The sequence below is a fragment of the Alternaria metachromatica genome (genome assembly GCF_023757995.1).
Source record: "Alternaria metachromatica strain BMP 0045 chromosome Unknown scaffold_3, whole genome shotgun sequence".
Lineage (NCBI taxonomy): Eukaryota > Fungi > Ascomycota > Dothideomycetes > Pleosporales > Pleosporaceae > Alternaria > Alternaria metachromatica.
The window spans coordinates 404,803-423,011 of record NW_026055494.1 but is presented as its reverse complement, the minus strand read 5'-3'; the positions used below and the strand labels follow the sequence as shown (position 1 = coordinate 423,011).

General features: G+C 54.7%; 8 protein-coding genes across 8 annotated transcripts; 4 read left to right on the top strand and 4 right to left on the bottom strand.

The window, feature by feature from the left end:
• Positions 1-377: 377 nt before the first annotated feature.
• On the bottom strand, positions 378-3,233 carry J4E83_001791 (uncharacterized protein; the record flags this gene model as incomplete). Its single annotated transcript, XM_049328744.1, has 6 exons — positions 378-1,056; positions 1,145-1,392; positions 1,456-1,724; positions 1,783-1,917; positions 1,970-2,808; positions 2,860-3,233. The coding sequence occupies 6 exons, from the start codon at positions 3,231-3,233 to the stop codon at positions 378-380; spliced, it is 2,544 nt and encodes an 847-aa protein (XP_049191716.1).
• A 431-nt stretch (positions 3,234-3,664) lies between these two features.
• On the top strand, positions 3,665-5,831 carry NOP9 (Nucleolar protein 9; the record flags this gene model as incomplete). Its single annotated transcript, XM_049328743.1, has 2 exons — positions 3,665-4,080; positions 4,130-5,831. 2 exons carry the CDS (start codon positions 3,665-3,667, stop codon positions 5,829-5,831), a joined length of 2,118 nt encoding a protein of 705 aa, XP_049191715.1.
• Positions 5,832-6,223: 392 nt separating this feature from the next.
• Positions 6,224-7,930, top strand: J4E83_001789 (uncharacterized protein; the record flags this gene model as incomplete). The annotated part of the gene is made up of 3 exons (XM_049328742.1): positions 6,224-6,277; positions 6,405-6,743; positions 6,794-7,930. The coding sequence occupies 3 exons, from the start codon at positions 6,224-6,226 to the stop codon at positions 7,928-7,930; spliced, it is 1,530 nt and encodes a 509-aa protein (XP_049191714.1).
• Positions 7,931-8,260: 330 nt separating this feature from the next.
• Positions 8,261-9,648, bottom strand: J4E83_001788 (uncharacterized protein; the record flags this gene model as incomplete). Its single annotated transcript, XM_049328741.1, has 2 exons — positions 8,261-9,453; positions 9,573-9,648. 2 exons carry the CDS (start codon positions 9,646-9,648, stop codon positions 8,261-8,263), a joined length of 1,269 nt encoding a protein of 422 aa, XP_049191713.1.
• A 2,246-nt stretch (positions 9,649-11,894) lies between these two features.
• Positions 11,895-12,723, top strand: J4E83_001787 (uncharacterized protein; the record flags this gene model as incomplete). Its single annotated transcript, XM_049328740.1, has 4 exons — positions 11,895-11,901; positions 11,945-11,971; positions 12,028-12,279; positions 12,341-12,723. 4 exons carry the CDS (start codon positions 11,895-11,897, stop codon positions 12,721-12,723), a joined length of 669 nt encoding a protein of 222 aa, XP_049191712.1.
• A 128-nt stretch (positions 12,724-12,851) lies between these two features.
• J4E83_001786 (uncharacterized protein) lies at positions 12,852-14,905 on the bottom strand (the record flags this gene model as incomplete). Its single annotated transcript, XM_049328739.1, has 4 exons — positions 12,852-13,834; positions 13,882-14,467; positions 14,514-14,581; positions 14,632-14,905. 4 exons carry the CDS (start codon positions 14,903-14,905, stop codon positions 12,852-12,854), a joined length of 1,911 nt encoding a protein of 636 aa, XP_049191711.1.
• Positions 14,906-15,193: 288 nt separating this feature from the next.
• Positions 15,194-16,646, top strand: J4E83_001785 (uncharacterized protein; the record flags this gene model as incomplete). The annotated part of the gene is made up of 2 exons (XM_049328738.1): positions 15,194-15,245; positions 15,301-16,646. The coding sequence occupies 2 exons, from the start codon at positions 15,194-15,196 to the stop codon at positions 16,644-16,646; spliced, it is 1,398 nt and encodes a 465-aa protein (XP_049191710.1).
• Positions 16,647-16,919: 273 nt separating this feature from the next.
• Positions 16,920-17,813, bottom strand: PUP1 (proteasome core particle subunit beta 2; the record flags this gene model as incomplete). Its single annotated transcript, XM_049328737.1, has 2 exons — positions 16,920-17,576; positions 17,640-17,813. 2 exons carry the CDS (start codon positions 17,811-17,813, stop codon positions 16,920-16,922), a joined length of 831 nt encoding a protein of 276 aa, XP_049191709.1.
• Positions 17,814-18,209: the final 396 nt, after the last annotated feature.

Genomic DNA, 18,209 nt, shown 5'->3' with positions numbered 1-18,209 from the left:
GACTGCTCGGGTCCGCTTGAGCAGTGCGGGGAGATGATGGTTTTCCGGGTCAGCACGGCGGGCTGAGTAATGATTGCGGGCAGGCATGGATGTGGGAAAATTGATCAGAACAGATATGATGGATATGATACCCAGGAATGAAATTCAAGGCTTATTGCAAGATGAGCATGCGTTGTCAAGTGAGACAGGTCTGCGCTGTCGGGTAAATGTGAAGTGTGAAGTGTCTTAGATTCCTACACCGGACACATGCATCGCCATGCTCAACACCACAAATGCCATCGTGACGGACCGAGACTTAACTATTGGGTACCCGCACAGCGTGCGCAACCGTCTCGATAGTACCGCCGCCTCAAACCTTCAATCGCAAACCCACAGGCCTATCCAGCCAGCTCAACCCTCCTTCTCAACAACGCCCGCGCCTCCGTCTCACTCAGAAGCTCCAATCCCAAGTCCTCCAGCACATCCCTCGCAGATTGATTATCCGCAAAAAGCCGCCTCTCCACCTCCCACAGCCCAAGTTCCCCTCCTCCCTCAACCCCAGACGCTGTGTCACGGGTGGAATTTGCTTTTTGCGGAGCATCATGCATCTCATCACCGTCTTCTGCGGCCCAAGCTCCCGTGTCCCAGTCTTCGTCTTCTTCGCCACCGTCGTCATCCCGACCCGTTGCAGTATCAACCTGCGAGGCTGAAGTGCCTTTTACGGGTAATCCGACGATTTTGACGCCTTCGAGACATTTGGCTAAGCCCGCTTCGGCCACCCCTGGGCCAACGTGCTTGTCCACGACTCGGCAAACAGCCGCGAGGTCAGCGTGTAGCTGGGCAGCTCCCTGAGTAGAGAATCGATACCGGCTGAGCACATTCTCCCACAGCGTCGTCGAGATGGTGGTCAAGACGACCCGAGTGATGCGGCGCAATGGCGCAGATGCTAGAGCTCGCGAAAGGAATGCTAGCGTGCTACGTAGGTAGGTAAGTAATGGGTCGATTTCTGCAGTTGGTGACAGTTCTGTGGCGGTCGAGGCTGAAGCGGAGGGTCCGCTAAGAGTTGCCCACGGGTTGCTAAAAGCAAATATTAGTAAGTGGGATTAGGAAGTATAGGGTTTTGGATCTGGATCCACAGGGCAGGGGTCCAGATCTGGATACGTACATGTGCCGATATGGACGCAGCGCCTCACGCACATTGCTGTTGAGTGTGTCGATGATAATCTTCTCACTGCGTTCACGGAGGCGCGCGTACCACGATGCCGTCTCGTCAAAGAGGGAACCGCCATCGACGTCGTCACTTTCAACGTTCTTGGATGTGCGTTCCGCGACGTCGGCCACGCTCATGGTACCAATATTGCTAGTCTGGCCACGAGCACGATCTTGTAGACCTTCCCAGATATCGAGGAAGAACTACAGAACAAAGGGGTTAGCTGAAGTTCGGGTCACACAGAAATCATGCAAGTGAGAGCCTACCACGTCGTCGCTCCAGTCACGCATGGCCCGTTCGAGATAGTCAGCACTGCCATACGTCTTGCAAAGGCGCTCCAGTCCCTCGACGCCAAGCAGCTTCTCCTGTTCCTCCTTGGTCACACCGCCCATAGCGCGACCCAGTGACGTGGTCATGGACAGATACGCTTCCAGATTGCTCTGCAGCCTTTCGTGGAGTTTGTCGAAAATGGCAATCTGTATGTCAATCAGGAAGGTGAGCTTCTGGCTGAAGGATGTCAAGGGTCTGTATCGATCTGCAATGCATTGCTGATTAGCGACGCATCTGGAAAGGAGGGGTAGGCGAGGACATGCCGGTTATGGTTTCGAGCAGGTCGTTCACGCGGATCGCTCCCTTGGTAGGCTTGGTGGCTTTGGGATCGACGCTCTCGTAGTCGAGATCACCAAAATCTGGAGCCTCGACGATGTTCTGATAGCGAGACAGAGCGACTGCGGATGTTAGCGACCCGACATTTCTCCGTTGGGTAAGGGGCCAACGTACAGTCTTTTTCGACCTGCAGCCATCGGCCAAACCAGTCGCCCTGAACAAGGAATTCCCATGATAAGCCCTTCCACCCGTCGACGCCATAGCCGCCGTCATATCCCCAGGTGTCTCTGATGGTCGTGTCAAAGCTCATTATCTCGTGCATGAGGTGGCTGAGCAGCTGGGGCTGGCCCGCGACCTGGGGCAGTAGCGAGCCAATCTTGGAGCGCAGCATGGGCAGTAGGGCGGTTATAAAGGCGGACATAGCATCGATGTAGACGGGGTTAAGCGCAAGATCGGTGCCGCGGAAGTGACGCAGCAGGACAGGTTGCACATGGTCACTGACGAATGCGCTGTAGTCGTTCAAAAGCGTGGTAATGTGCGAGAGAAAGTACTCTGGCCTATCAATGCGGTTCGTGGGCTTGTCGCCGTCGAAGTGGTAGCGGAAGCGCATCTCGAGCGGCTGCACGAGCACCTCGATGGGGAAGAGGACGGGCGGGAGCTTGACCTTGTCGCCCGGCCCGCTGGCATAGCTCATGCCCTGCAGCTCGGGCAGCTGCAGATCGAGCAGCTTCACGATGGCCGTCTCCCATTCCTCCTGCAGCGGGCTGGGTATGGCGGCCCTGGGCGTGGGCCAGTGTATCTTCTTGAGGGTGCGGTCGAGGTCTTGGGCGAAGGCGTCGAGGATCTTGGTGCGCAGGGCTTGGGCGATGGTGTTGACGTGGTGGAGCAGCTGGGGCGCGGCGCCCTCGGCGTCGTCTTGCAGGTTGACGAGGCGGGTGTGCAGTGCGCGCAGCTGCTTGTAGGGCGCGAGGGCGGCTTCATTGGACGTCTGGAGCTGCGCCTGGGCTTGCTTGCTGCGCGGAATCAGCTGACTGAGGCCGTATCGGACACGGGGGCTGTCCTACCTCAGAACGTCGACTTCCGCCAGCAGTTGCACGTATCCGTTGGCGACGTCCAGGCGGTGCAGCGTGTCGAGGACCTGCTCGAAGCGGGGCACGGCCTCGTCGCTCGTCTCGGAGGCGGTGATGACCAGCAGGCGGCGGTCAATGTCGGCCTGCTCGTGGGTGAAGCGGTCGGCGGCGCGCGTGAGGTCGCCATGGTGCGAATGCGAGGCTTCCTTGGCCGTGTGCAGGTCGCGCTGTGCGTCGTCGAGCTGCTGGCGGAGGAGCCCATGCTGCGAGTTCAGCGTGGCCAATAGGGCGTCGAGGCCGTCGAGGTCAGCGGCATTCTGGAGCTTGTCGTCGAGGTAGTCGGCGACGCGAGTCTGGTTGTCGTCCATCTCGTACGATCAACGGGCGGTGGTGGGCGTTGGAGTGCGCCTAGGCACGTCGCGTCGGTACGGACTGCCTACGTGTGGCGACCGACGCCCGCCCTGGCCGCTGGAGCCTCGGTGGCCGGCCTGTGCGCCCTCCCACGATTCTCGTCCTGCGCCACCGATCGATCATCCCAGCCGATTCTCAGATCCAGCAAGATCCAACCGTGCGTCAGGCCACTATTGGAGAACGTCCTTAATCCACCTACTGCCGTGACCCACGCCCTGCAAACCTCTGTACCGCTGTAAAGAAGGCCCAGGCGGTTCTGTTCCGCCGCTGTCTATTTACTGCCTGTCCTGCCCTGCACTGCTGCGTGCGCACTGCAGACCTCTCCCCGCCCAATAGCCGAAGTTGCGAAACTTTTTGTGTTGCGCCGCTGCCGTCATCGCCAGCCGCCATGCCCAAGGAACACAAGAAGCGCGGCCGCCGCGACGACCAGAAGAAGCGCAAGCGGGACCAGGACGACGAGGCGAGTGCAAAGCGCTTCAAGAAAGAGGACCTCGACCAGCTCGAAGCCGAAAACCCTGCGCAGCATGTCCCCGAGCATGACGTCGCCCGCCCGGATGCGACGCCCTTCTACGGAATGCTCGATGAGCAGGAGCAGGAGTACTTCAAGAAAGCCGACGAGATGCTCGAGCTGAACCAGTTCGAGAGCTCCGAGGACCGCGACATCTTCCTCGCCAGCGTCTGGAAGGAGGCCGACGGGAAGGAATTGAAAATCGCCAACAGCCAGACATCGCGCCTGCTCGAACGCCTGATCCTTCTTTCCTCACCCGACCAGCTCAAGGGCCTGTTCCAGAAGTTCAGCGGAAAGTACGTACTGAATCGCTCCTCCCCCATTTAACTTGCTAACCCGTCGCAGCTTCCTCAACCTGGTCCAGAACCGATTTGCGTCCCACTGCTGCGAAGCCCTCTTCATACAAGCTGCGCCTGTCGTCACCCAAGAGACTGCTACCAAACCCGAGAAACTTGCAACACCCCCGTCGTCAGACCCCGACCAAGTCCTCGTCTCCATGGAGAATTTGTTCCTGTACACGCTGGGCGAGCTGGAGGGTTACATGGGTTTCCTAATGACCGACAAGTATGCATCGCACGTACTGAGAGTACTCCTCGTCATTCTATCGGGCGCCCCGCTGGAAAAACAGAACAAGTCGGCTATGCAGAGCAAGAAGAAGGAAAAGGTCACCGTCTCAGGCGCAGAGAAGGAGCAGGAACGTCTACTCGAAGAAAGGGCCGTCCCCGAAAGCTTTTCCGAAGCCCTGGAGAAGGTCATCAGCGAGAGTGTCTCGGGCATTGAGTCGCACTACCTCCGTACCCTAACCACACACCCACTCGGCAGCCCCACTCTACAACTGCTGCTCAAGCTGGAGCTCTCCCACTTCGGCAAGTCGCGCGCCAAGGACGAAAAGTCCATCATCCACCGACTTCTCCCAGACAATCCTATCGCTGAAGGAACAGAAAGCGCCATCCTGATCAACGGGCTTGTGTACGACACCATTGGCTCCCGCCTACTGGAAGTCATCATCGAGAATGCGCCCGGAAAGGTATTCAAGTCTATTTACGGAGAGTTCTTCAAGGAACGTATGGGTACGCTAGCTCGCAATGAGATCGCGGCCTATGTGGTTGGAAAGATCATGGAAAGACTCGGCAAGGACGACCTAGAAGAAGCCATGCGTCAAATAGTGGACCAGATCCCCAGCTTGGTAGAACGTGGCCGGACGGGAGTTATCAAGACACTCATCGAGCGATGCGTCGCGCGTGACATCGACTGCTCGCCTATCAAGGCTCAGCTGGAGACTGCATATGCCGGTTCCAACGGCTTCGAAGTCACACGCATTCTCAAGCTCAGTGAGGAAGACGGCAAGCCTCGTGCTAAACATGAGCACTCACCCGAGAAGGTTCACGGGTCACTCCTGGCGCAAACCATGATGACTGTGGATGGACCCCTTGGCCAACTTGTCTTTGACTCTCTGGCCAACCTGTCCCCTGAACTCGCCGTTCAGCTCGCTCGCGACTCTACAGCTTCACGGACACTTCAAGCGGCTCTAATGTCCAAGAACGCTTCCGTCATCTTTCGCCGAAAAATGATACAACAGTTCTATGGCAAGATTGGGGAACTTGCACTTGACCCTGCTGCATCCCACGTCATCGACGCCATCTGGCACGGTACAGCTGGCCTCGCTTTCATCCGCGAGCGCATCGCGGAAGAGTTGGCCGAGAACGAGAACTCGCTTCGCGAATCCTTCGTCGGGCGTGCGGTCTGGCGAAATTGGCGCATGGATCTCTACAAACGCAAACGCGGCGACTGGGTCACACAATCACGCTACACCGCCGGCAATGACGGATTCCAAAGCTTCCCCGAGTCCAACGGCGACGCAACACCCCCGCAAAACCATCGGGCGGGAAGACATCTGACAGCTATCGAGTTGGCAAGGCAGAAGCATGCCGCTGCGAAAGCCTCACAAGCCAAGGACGGCAAAAAGCCGAAGAAGGGGAGTCACACGACAAACAGCAGTGTCAGCAGCGGAAGCAGCAGCAAGGCCAAGAGCCTTGTTGCGCAATAATAGTCACATTATACATCATGTACAGGAATTTCTTTTGTCAGCACGGTTCGCTGAGAATGAGGCATCGTTTAACGGCGTTTTCCGAGCTGGGCTTAGGGCTTAGGTGGGCCTGTCACGCATTTTTCTGATTCGACGACTCTAGATACCTTTTAGTGGCATACTTGCATGAGAACAGTTTTGCTTTAGAAATGTGGCTTGTACCCCGAGCAGAAAGAATCGATGACTCCATGTTCGTCATTGCTAATTGTTCGGCGCTAACGCCGACTACTTGGCCACCTTTGTTTGTGTTTGTGACTTCTTCTACACTCATCACTCCTTGAAGTACGAGCACACAAAAAGTCCATAACTCTTCCCATATTACCATAATACAATCCGTGCACACGCTTCTCGCAATGTCATCCCCACAACAGGGAGAAACCCTCCATCGTGCTGAGGAAGTCAAAGACGTAAGTGACTCGGAAGGGCATTCCGATTGTTCCGACATGTCCCTGAACTCCGATCGCGCCTCTCATTCACCAGATCCAGACAGGGGTCTACATATGCAGTAGAGACATCCGCTAACAGCAGAATCAGCTTCTCGACTCTATTCAAGAGCTGATAATACCCTTCATCCGCTCAGCTGACGAAGACGCGGCAACAAAACACACAGGCCATGGACTGAAAATTGAAGGTGGCGGGCCGAGAACCGCGTTAGTAGAGCACCACCCGCCCAAGAAGCTAGAGTCCATTCTGAAGGAAGAGTTGGAGATCAATGATGGTAAGACCGGTAAAGATGGCCTGGTCAAGCTCGTGGAGAGTATCTTGAAGTACTCTGTCAACACATGGGATCAAGGATTTCTAGACAAGTTGTATGCGAGTACAAATGCTGTGGGAGTGGTCAGCGAACTGGTATTGGCCGTACTGAACACCAACGTATGTCTTGCTTCAAATTCTGTACTTGAGGCATCATTAACCCACCGCAGTCACACGTCTACCAGGTCTCACCCGTCCTAACCCTGGTCGAAAAGCGAACGACAAAGTATCTCGCAACCCTCTTCGGCCTGCCCACCTCCACGTCAGGAGGCATCTCCCAACCCGGCGGCAGCGCCTCCAACAGCTCCGCCATAGTAATCGCGCGAAACACGCTCTACCCGGAGACCAAAACCGACGGCAACGGCTCCCACAAATTCACCATCTTCACCTCAGCCCACGGCCACTACTCCGTCGAAAAAGCCGCCAACCTCTTCGGCCTCGGCTCCAAGAACGTCATTGCCGTCCCCGTCGACGACCGCGGCTGCATGATCCCGTCTGAATTCGAACGCTGCGTAAAAGAAAGCAAAGACCGCGGCGAAACACCCTTCTTCCTCAACGCAACAGCCGGAACAACCGTCCAAGGTTCTTTCGACCCATTCCCTGCTCTCAGCAAAATCTGCAAGGAACAGAATCTCTGGTTCCACATCGACGGCTCATGGGGCGGAAGCGTGGTCTTCAACGAGAAGTACCGGGAATCGAGGCTCAAGGGCGCTGAACTCGCGGACAGTATCGCTATCAACCCGCACAAGATGCTCGGCGTACCGATGACATGTTCCTTCCTCCTTGCTCGCGACATGAACACGTTCTACCGCGCACTCACACTGCCAGCGGGCTACCTCTTCCACAACGCGCCCGGTACCGACGCAGCGGATATCTACGACCTCGCTGATCTGACACCTCAATGTGGTCGGCGCGCCGATAGCTTGAAGATGTTCCTTGCGCTGCAATACTACGGCCCGCAGCACTTTAGCGATTTGGTCGCTCATGGATACGAGAACGGGGAGTACCTTTTGAGCAAACTGAAGGAGAATGGCAATTTCAAGACGATTAGCCCGGAGCCCCTGCCGTGTCTGCAGGTGTGCTTTTATTATGCAAAGGGAGGGCAGTTGAAGGAGGATGCGGACGCGAATAGTAAGGCGACGACAGATATTGCTAATAGGCTTATTAGCAGGGGCTTCATGATTGACTTTGCGCCGGGTGAGAAGGGCAAGTTCTTCAGGGTTGTCGTGAATGGAGGGTTGATCAAGGGGACGCTGGATGGGCTTGTCAAAGCGCTGGAGGAGACGGCTGCGGACTTGGGATACTGAACATGTTAAGATGAGGAAGAGGAGATGGCAAAAGTCACACAAGCGATTAGGGTCAAGTCATCGTATTGAAAAACATTCATTCATTTGAGAATTGGATATCTATGTTACATGATGCTCGTATCTCGTAATCATACCCATAGCATGGTAACACCAGAAATGATCTTCCACGCACACTTACGCAGCACTAGGCCACGGGTGCGTCAGCAAGAAAAATGGCAGAAGTGATGGATGTATACAGCTGCTTGTTGAGAGATGCAATAAGAAAGATGCATGTCGCAAGACGCAGTCTGCGATATCATTCCAACGATGTGGTAGCTTCCTTCAGGATAGCTAGTCGAGTACACCCCAGTAGCGCTCCGCGTTGAAGGTTGACGCAGAGTCAGCTTTCCATTCCGAGTCATAGGCACTGAAGAAGAACAGATCGCCATTGAAACTCGCGCGGAGGGAATCGAGGGCGATTCGTTGGTTCTCAGGCGAGGGGACGGCCGCACCATTTGCATTACCCTGGCGAGGCCAGCCGGACTCAGTGACAATAAGGCGCTTGTTACTGCATGCGGCTTTTACACGCTCGACTTGACTCTTGACAAATGTACCAGCATCCTGAGCTTGGGTGTTCCGGTCGAAGAAGGCGTGGATATTGACCATGACCACATCTGAAGCGCCGCAGATGGCAGGGTTGTCAAGCGTAGCAGGAGCGGTCTCGACTGCGCCCACAGGTCCGTTGTAACCGACGCTTCGTAGCTGGGTGCGGGCTTGACCGATTGCGTCGACAACTTGTGAAGATGTCATTCTCCGTTCGTTGACGCGCTCGTTCTCGACAGCGAAGAGTTGGATAACATCCCAATTGCCGCCGGCATACTGGTCAATGGCGCTCTTGTAGGCTTTGATGACCTGGCTGAGATCTTCACCACCGCCACTGGGATCTAGATACGCGCCGCCCATGAGCTTTTGGCCGTTCTTCTGGGCGTTCTGAATTGCAAGTGGGATCTGATTGCAGTCCATGCCATAGATGCGGATGACTTTGTAGTCCTTCATGCTACTGAATTCGCTAGCAACTTCATCCGGGGTCTTGCAGTTGGCGGAGCTGCTATACGCATCCCAAGTTATACCCAGAGGTAGAGTTCCAGCAGCAGCCTTGTCGACAGGGATGTCCTCGGGCGGGGACGCTAGTTGCGGGGGCTCAGGCTCTTGAGTAGGAGCTGGCGGCGCAGGTGACGGTGACGGTGACGGTGACGGTGTCGTGGTCGCACCCTGAACGTCGACAGCAGTAGGCTCTGCTAGCAGAGAAGCAGATGTGGAAGACGTTGGTAAGGGAGCTGGCTCTGGCACGGCTGATGAAGTCTGCGGAGGCTCGACAGTTGACGACGTCGTCTCAGCTGTGATCGAGGGCACAGTGACAGGTGAAGTGAGGATTGTCGAAGTCGCAGTTGAATAGGGTGCGCCTGCGTCATTGACGAAGACAGCAACTTCAGCCATGACTTCGGTGACGAAGACTACCTCAGTGACAACCTTGCGCTTATGATCTGTACCTTGTTAGTGGACGATGTGTCATATACAGGCAGCGATGTGACTGCAGCCTCAGCGCAGCAGGCGAGACTATCGTCACAGTATGCTGCAAGTGAAGAGAATTCCGGTAACTCACTGAGTGGACGTCCGCTCGCAGAGCTTACTAGAAAGCCGGCGGCGGCAAGAGCGCTCGCGAAAACGATGGACTTCATGGTGATGATGAAGCGAGTGTTATGGGATGTTTAAGCTGGGTATACAACGTAAAGGTGCTGGGTGTGGGAATGTTGTGGGTTGTTTGGGTGAAGCCGTGCAGCGCAGCGGATGTATAGGTGCGAGGAATGAGTGAATGACTGCCTGCAGCTGAAAAGAAGGAAAGACCGACTGGGTCAATCTAGGGAAGCTGGGAACCAACAGAAACTGTAGAGACTGTAATCGGCGTTGAAGAGGAAGCGCATTCGGTGTTGACGACTAGGTATTGTTGCGCTGTTGTGGTACCTTTGCCTGCGCTAGCACCTTCTGGGCCTTAGGCGACGCCGTTTGGGCAATCGCGACGAACGGCGAAGGTATTCATGGATCGTCCTGCAGGGTCCAGATATCGTGGTCGCGACTGCCTTAAGAGACACGATGAGGGATGAAACGCCAACCCCAGGTTATGATAAGGAGCACGAACTGAAACCTCAACCTGCCCCAGGCGCTGGGCCACAAACATTTGGACGACTAGAACGAAGTGGAGAAGGAAACAATGTAGGTGGGAGCAGTCAACACAATTAGGAGTTCGTTGGCTAGGAACATGGGTTCTCAACACCAAGAGTACTGGGGAGTGTAAACGCGGAGAAGCCAAGTGAAAGGTAGACTTGGACAAGATCATGACTGTATGAGTGGATTAGAAAGCTCTCGTTATAGGCACAGCTGGTTATTGGAAGACAGGCCAATTCAAGTAACCACGTTGGCTGGTCGTTTACAGGCCGGTATACGGATGCAACTACGATAGCTTTAGTCTTCATGCAACAAGTGTGATGTATTTGACAGCGGCATCTGTCAACATATAGTGCGTGTTAAATGCTGTCCATATTTTGCGAGGCAAGTACGTCGACACCCACCACCAGTCCCTCGTTCTGATCAATCGAACGAGCGCCGCAAAGTCTCGTAAAATGTCAAGGAGCGCAAATTTGGAATGAGAGCAGTTTGAAAGCGAAGAAAGGAAACCGAAGCGAAAGAAAGGGACACGGCGAAATGCATGATGACTCGAACGATAACACTGAGAGGGGAAACATACCTGGGTACGCATAATGTTCGTGTGTGAGTAGAAACACAGAGTGAGACGAACACATGGCAGTTCAGATCAAGCGTCCACAAGGCGCGCCCGACGTGCTAAGTAGGCCGTGACTTTCAAAAGAGAGATGCGACTCCAAGAAGAAACGAAGGGTCAACAGGTCTTTAGCCTAGAGGATGCTACTCACTTGAAACCAGCTGGAGACAACGGCCTTCGACATCTCTCACGAACTGAGCGAAGATTGCAAAATGCGCGCATCGTAAGCCACGCATGCAGCTTCAAAGAAGTGTCGCAAATGTTGTAGGACTTTACAAGTAATAGTATTGTGATGAAGTGAGTTTGGCTGAAGACAAAAAGGAGGCCCGCAGCCTGCAGGCCGTCGCCCTGATGCGGGGCACGTGTGCCACAAGCCCGGCGAACCCCTTTGACCTCAAGCGCGGGGCTCTCGCTCACTCACCTACCGCACTTGCCTTCTTACCTTCTGACCTCCTTTGGGGTTGACCTCCTACAGAAGCGAGACGTACAGAAGCCGGACGATGCATTGCGACACGGGCGCGAAAGAAAGCACGAGTCGAACACATTCCGCACAGGCAGCAGCGCACGGCCAGCGCTTCCCTCTCTGTTGCCGACCGTGGGTTTCGCCTCCCGCACTGGCCCTCGCTTCGTCTAGCACCTGCGCTGGCTCCACCAGCATCATCAGCAACCTTTGCTCAGTATATATAGCTAATATTTTCAAGGTATCAATGTGCAGTGCGAGGATTTGTACGAACTCATTTCTTGCCTTTTACCAGAAGTGACCGCGAGTCCCGCACAACACTGCACTTACTCAATCTTTGGAAACACCTCACCCTTCGTGGGTTCGAAACTCTGTTTTTGCACTTTTCTTTTTGCCTTTTTGCCCGACCCACACGAGCATTCACTCTACTCCGACAACGTCACAACTATCTTTTGGATACCTATTTCCTGTCTTCATCTTTTTGCGCATCTCGAGCATCTCAATTTGGCCGGGATGCTGCAGCAGTCTTGCAATTCGCGGTAGACATCAGGTGTAGGTATCATGAACCCACCCAGAAATCTGGTACTCCCAGTCTCTATAGACATAATATCAACATCATGACCCCTCCTATCATGACACGTGAACTTGTTTGAGTTCGGTACGCTTAACGCGACATCGCACAATAAACCATGCATCGTATTTTGCGTGAAGCACACATCCACGTCCTCACTCACCGCAGTTATGGACGCAGCGCAGAGCATAAACGGTAAGTTACTCGTGCCCACATCGCTGTGCAGTTGGCTAACAGAGCTCTACCAACAGAGAACGCTTCTTTCCTCTACGGCCATGAGCATCAGTACCAGATTATCATCCTTCCAACATGCACATGCGAAAAGGGATATAGGGCCCTCCTCATCGCTAAATACCGTGAGGCTGACCAAGCCGTTATTGCAGTCAATGATGGCGCTGTGTTCCACGGCGATACCGTCGTTGGAGGTTTGCGACGTGCAAGTAAGAGAGCAGCGGTAGACGCACTGAGCCACCGACTTATGTCGCTCGTTGGATATCTTAGCTGTAAGTCTTCCAGGCACAGGTGCTACGGCGTGACGAACTTGCGAATGCTGACATTATGTAGATAGGGCTGGCCTCAAAGACGGCGATACCTTCGTCACCAGGTACAAGAACGGTCGCACTACGATTCGTGTCAAACATCCCGATGGAACAAGGTCGAAGGCAACGATGAAAACTGGGGATATCAAGAGAACAGTTCCGGCCTGTAGTGCGACTCTTTCGAACGGAAGCGATGTTACGTGCTGTGAGAAAGAGCGCGAGAGGCTAGAGTGCGAGAGCCAGAAAAGGGAGGTCGAAAGACATAACAAGAAGATCGATAAGCAATTGGAAGATGCTGCGAAGCAGTTGGATGCTCCTGAGAAGGAGTGGGATGCTTCTGACAAGGAGTGGAATGATGCGAAGAAGTTCGGAGATGAAGATAAGAGAAGGTGCTGTGTCGTCATGTAAGCAGTAAGAGTCGACGAAAGAGGACGATCGTGAGGCTTGTTCAATGAAACCCGCGGACTAAGAGTAGTAATACAAAGGTGATGCGAACAGCATCTACCCACACGACCAATCAAGTAGACTCTCCAAGTCTAACACTTCATCTTAATTCCCCTCCTCTTCTCATTCTCCCTCCATTCAAACATGAACTGTACACCGGTGAACAGCGCGCCACAAGCCGTAGCAAGGAACATCCAACCAGACCATGTCCCTACAATACCACGGACCAAGTCCTTAAGACCATCGACACCCAAGGCGAAACCAACAAGATTAGCTGTCATGAGCATGAGGATTTCGAAAACGGCGCCGACTCCGCATAACCAACGATACGCATCCGGGCTGTCCTTCCATTTCCTCGCCGGGAAGATGTACGAAGCAATAATCTCGGGGAGAACGAAGAGCGTGACCAGCCAACCCCACATCAGCAACCGAAGCTGGATATCGTGCCAGATCGCGATAAAGGTAAACACGGCGAGGTAGTTTCCAACCGATCTTGCCTTGCCCCAGAGACCATCTCCTCTGTTGCCACCCAGCGGAATGTAGAGGTATCTCAAACTCCATTTGTTGAAGCTACGATGCCAACCGCGCCAGAAGTGCATGACGGAGTAATTGTCAGACATACACCTCACCATGTTCTCGGGTGGATCGATGCCGTCCAAAAGTGACCAGAGACGAAAGAAACGCCACGGGATGAGCAGCTTTAGCCAGATGTGCTTTAGGTTGAAGAAACCTAGCATGCTGAGCTGGGCTGGCGTGTACTGCGACCAGTCGGGTCTCTCGTGGAAGATGGCAACCATGTACATGTAGTGGATCATAATCTCCATGGTCAACAAGACGACAATGAAGCGGACGAGGTAGAGTGTTGTTCGCTTGGTGGTGATGCTGTGGGATCGATACCGACATTGAGCGATGTAATCGTTGAACGTGATGATGGGCCCAGCGAGGTAGAGTGGCGAGTACATGGCATACGCGAAGTAATTGCGGAAAGTGTAGTCAGTAGGCTTGGCGGGTATCGTGACACGGTCCCGCTCTGAGAGGTTGGAGGCGTCGAGTTGTTTCTTCTTGATGTTATTAGCTATATCGAACTAAGGGTGGGTGGGTAAAGTACTTCAATGGAACTACCCGTCCGAGAGTTGAGACTCCAATAGTAATCGAGATTGAAGCTGATCAACCGAAGTATGGTGAAGTTGAAAAGAACCTCCCATCGAGGTATCAGACCACCATAGCTATCTAGAGTGTGACCGAAGTTGGATGCTGGTTGACCTTTCTCCGACAATGTGGATGGAAGGAAAGTGCCGAGTATGTTCGCATACGAGTAGCCGTCTGAGAACTCGTTTGCAAATAGAGTCCCGACGTTGAAGATCCATGTAGCAGCCGGTACATATTGTCGGGGAAGCTTCGTGCCGATGCAGTAGTTGGCATAGAGAATAGCGACAATCTTGAATGCAGAGAAGCCATGAAGAGCGGCAAGGAATATAGCGGCAAATAGAAGGTCGAATGAGATGCGCTGGTTCATACGGGCATCCGCTGCAGCACCTGGGGTTAAGCCCATAGTAAGGCCATTGCCGGCAGAGGGCCGAACTTGAGTATACGTACCCGCCCTCCAGAACGAATCGTAGGCCTTACGCAGAATAGGATGAAGCAGAACAACGATGAAGAGGTAGGGAATGTTCTGGCGGAACCCGCTGTACTGAGCATCGGTATTGTCCTGAGGAGTTAGACAATGGCATGTGACAGTCGATGTTGCAACGTACTACTTTGCGACCAGGTATCCAGCCATCTGACAGAAGATGTTCGAACTTCGGATAGTTTGGATGAGATTCTGCATAACGATCAGCTTCCCTCATCGTCTGCGGGCCCATTTGGACGAACCTTGAGAAACATCTAGTACCAACTTGAACATAAAAAACACGCTGGCTGCAATGGACACGTAGTAGAAGTAGAACTCCGGCGTTGACCATAGTGGTGCATGACTTCTATTCTCTAGACTCTTGTCTCCGTTTCGTCCATCTTTGACTGGTGCTGGTCCAGCGGGATCAAGTTTGGCCTCTTCGAGCGCCTCTTTCGGGGGTGCGGTGGCCGGTACAACGAAGCGTGTATCGAGGGTATCCAGCGAGTAGAGCTGGCGAATGAATTTGAGCGCCATTGTATTGCCTAAACTATCTCCTCATCTTCCAGTGTTCAAGGGACCCTGTGTATGTGCCCCTGAAGTATGCGGAGGGGAGGCGCGGGGGACAAGTGCGGTGATGGAGGCCAGGTCCGCAACCTCAGCTTTTGGAGTTCGCGTCCGGCAACAACTTCGCTCCAACACCAACGCCCATCCTGCAAGGACAGCGCCCAAAGCACCTCGAATACCCATTATCACGCGTCAATCAGGCCATACATATATCAACGAACTTTTGTTAAGCTTGGCGCATTGCGGTAGTCGCGCGCGATGAACATTCCCAACGCATCGACCGCACCAGCTGCGGGAGAGTACGCCGGAGGTACGCGAAGCTCGACGGAGCTTTACACGCAGCGCATGCTAATTGAGAACCATAGATGAGGTCTCTGCGATCGTTCTCGACCCCGGCTACTCGACCGTTCGCGCTGGATTCGCTGGCGAGGACGTGCCCAAGTCCGTCTGCCCTTCCTTCTACGGCCAAACATCCTCAGGCGAACACCTCTTTGGCGAGAATGCGATACATGCGCCGGTCGGCGGTCTCGATATTAAGAACTATTGGGGCTCAGACGGCATTGTAGAGGACTGGGATACGGCGACCAAGCTGTGGGAGTATGCGATCACGAGCCGACTCACGGGCGCAAAACCAACCGACCCTACCAAGAACGGGCTGAACGATGGCAATGGCGAGAACGAGAATGGGGAGGCCATGGACGTGGATATGGACGCGTTAGAAAACAACGAGAAGCCTCTGGAGGACAGCCCGCTGTTGGTCACGGAACCAGGCTGGAACAGCGCAAAGGCGCGGGAAAAGTACATTGAGATCGCCATGGAGGACTGGGGCACGCCAGCTTTCTTCTTGCAGAAAACTGGTGTATTGGCTGCCTTTGCATCAGGAAAGGCGTCAGGCATCATCATTGACGTCGGCGCGTCGCATACATCTGTCACGCCTGTGCTCGACGGCATGGTGCTGCGAAAGGGTGTCCAGAAATCGCCTTTAGCAGGTAACTTTGTCTCCGACCAGATACGGACGTCGTTCAAGCAAGCCCAGCCTGAAGTGCCATTGACACCGCACTACATGGTCAAGAGCAAGACACCAGTCGACGCTGGCGCACCCGCCCAAGCAACCTACAAGACATTCGAGACACCACCGACCGACTCCTTCCGTCTGAACGAAGAGGAGCGCATTCTCACGTCCTTCAAGGAATCCGTCGTAGAAGTCTGGCCCGGCCCCGGCCGCTTCAGCACCAACGAAGAGCTGGCAAAGAGCATGCCAGGCCGACCCTTCGAAATGCCCGACGGCTGGAACCAAGTCTTCGGCATCGAGAGGTTCCGCGCCGCAGAGGGCCTCTTCGACCACAACGCCGCGCTCGCCAGCGAAACCATGCCTGCGCCGAAGCCTGAACAGACAATCCCCCGACTCGTACAAGCAGCAGTCCAACAAGTCGACGCCGACCAACGTCCTCTCCTCCTCTCCAACATCGTCGTAACAGGTGGCTCGACGCTGCTCTACAAGTTCAACGAGCGCCTCAACTACGAAATCAACGCCATCTACCCCAGCACTAGGAACAAGCTCATCGCACCCGGTAGCGTGGTGGAGAGGAAATACGCAGCCTGGATTGGCGGCAGTATACTGGCTAGTCTGGGCAGTTTCCACCAGCTGTGGATCTCAAGGAAGGAGTACGAGGAGCATGGTGCTGGTATTGTCGAGAAGAGATGTCGTTAGGCACGGCGTGATGGATGCGATGCGGAGTCCATGTTTTACTGAGGGTCACTAGACTTCTATTGTTCTGTTAGGTAGTGTAATGCACAAAAGATTCCATGACTAAATGCCGTTCACATCGAATGCTTGCTTTGAATATCTGGTGAGGTGGTTCATTGATCGTCATCATATTGCCTTGTAGCTATCCGGCTGGTTCGTCTGGAACCCCGTTTCGGTGTATAATACACGTTCATGTTCGTAACGCCATCTTGCATCGCCCCGGAGCTAGAGCAAAACCTATGAGTCTATATCCATCGTCTCTGCTGTACCGGCTACATCGCCATCCTTGAGCTCGTGTACGGTCACGTACTTGCTGATCTCTTCCTTTGTGATGATCTTCTCGTTCAGCACCGCAGTAGTTCCCCGCTGGAACCTGTAGTTCCTCTGCTTGGGCTGCCTGGTGTTTGGTGTCTTGTAGTTCCTCATCAGAGTGGTCTTGTCCTCTGTGATGACCGCCACGTCCACGTTGCTACCGGAACCCAGATCGTTCCAAATACCTGCCTCGATGGCGTTTGCGCATAGTGTGACGGCATCCTCCCGCGACAGGTCGGACTTCCACTGTGTCTCGAAAACGGACATGGCGGCCAATGAACCGGAGCCCATGGTGACGTACGGCAGCTTGTCGGTGGAACCGTGGGCGTGGACGGTGAAGAGATGTGCGCCGGTGGGGTCAACACCCGCAATGACGAGGTAGGCGCCAATGTGACCCTGGTGGCGGAACAGGTGCTGCTTCAACATGGTCATGCAGGTAACGACGCGGGGCTTGCGGCCGGTGGAGAGGGCGTGCAGTTCGAGGTTCGAGGAGATGATGGCGGTGGTGAACTCGGTGTCGGCAGCGGTACCGGCACCCGCGCACCAAATGTGAGGGGAGATGTAGTGGAGTTTCTCGCAGTTCTGCGGTGCATGTCAGACCAGTGTCCATGGTGGTGGTTGTGTCTATGGCGGGGACGAGCCTACCTTGTCTGCTACAATGGGACCACTTGTGGCTCGTGTGTCTGCTGCGATGACTACACCGCCGTTGAAGAGACAGCCCACAATGGTTGTTCCTGTGCTTGTCGCCTTGGGCAGCGGGATGCCCTGGGCGTGGAGAGCCGCATTGCGGTTGTGGTTGGAGAAGTCGAAGCCGCCCATGGTGTTGGTGTGCGGTGTCGGTGGAGGCGTGGGGTGCTTGCTGCGGAGACGGCGTGTATAGTGGTAAAGGTGGTGATGTCGCGCGTCTCTTCGGGTTGTCTAGGCGGTCGGCGGCGAGGGCGAGGTTGCGTAGCTGTCGTGCCTGGAGCTTGGATGGAGCCTTGGCGCAGCGATGAGCTCCACTAGCTCGGGAACTTTCTCAGAACAACAAAGCGCGTCGCTTCAGAGCGTCGAGCTAATGGTCGCATGCTTGTCGCTCGACTATCCAGAGCGCCAGGCACCATCTCCTTGCATCTCCGCCGTTTCAATCACCTTCACCTGCTCCCGCCTAGCCTAGAACGGCCTGTTTGCTCTTTCCCAAAACACACCAAGGCTAGCACGCGCTCCCGCGCTCGT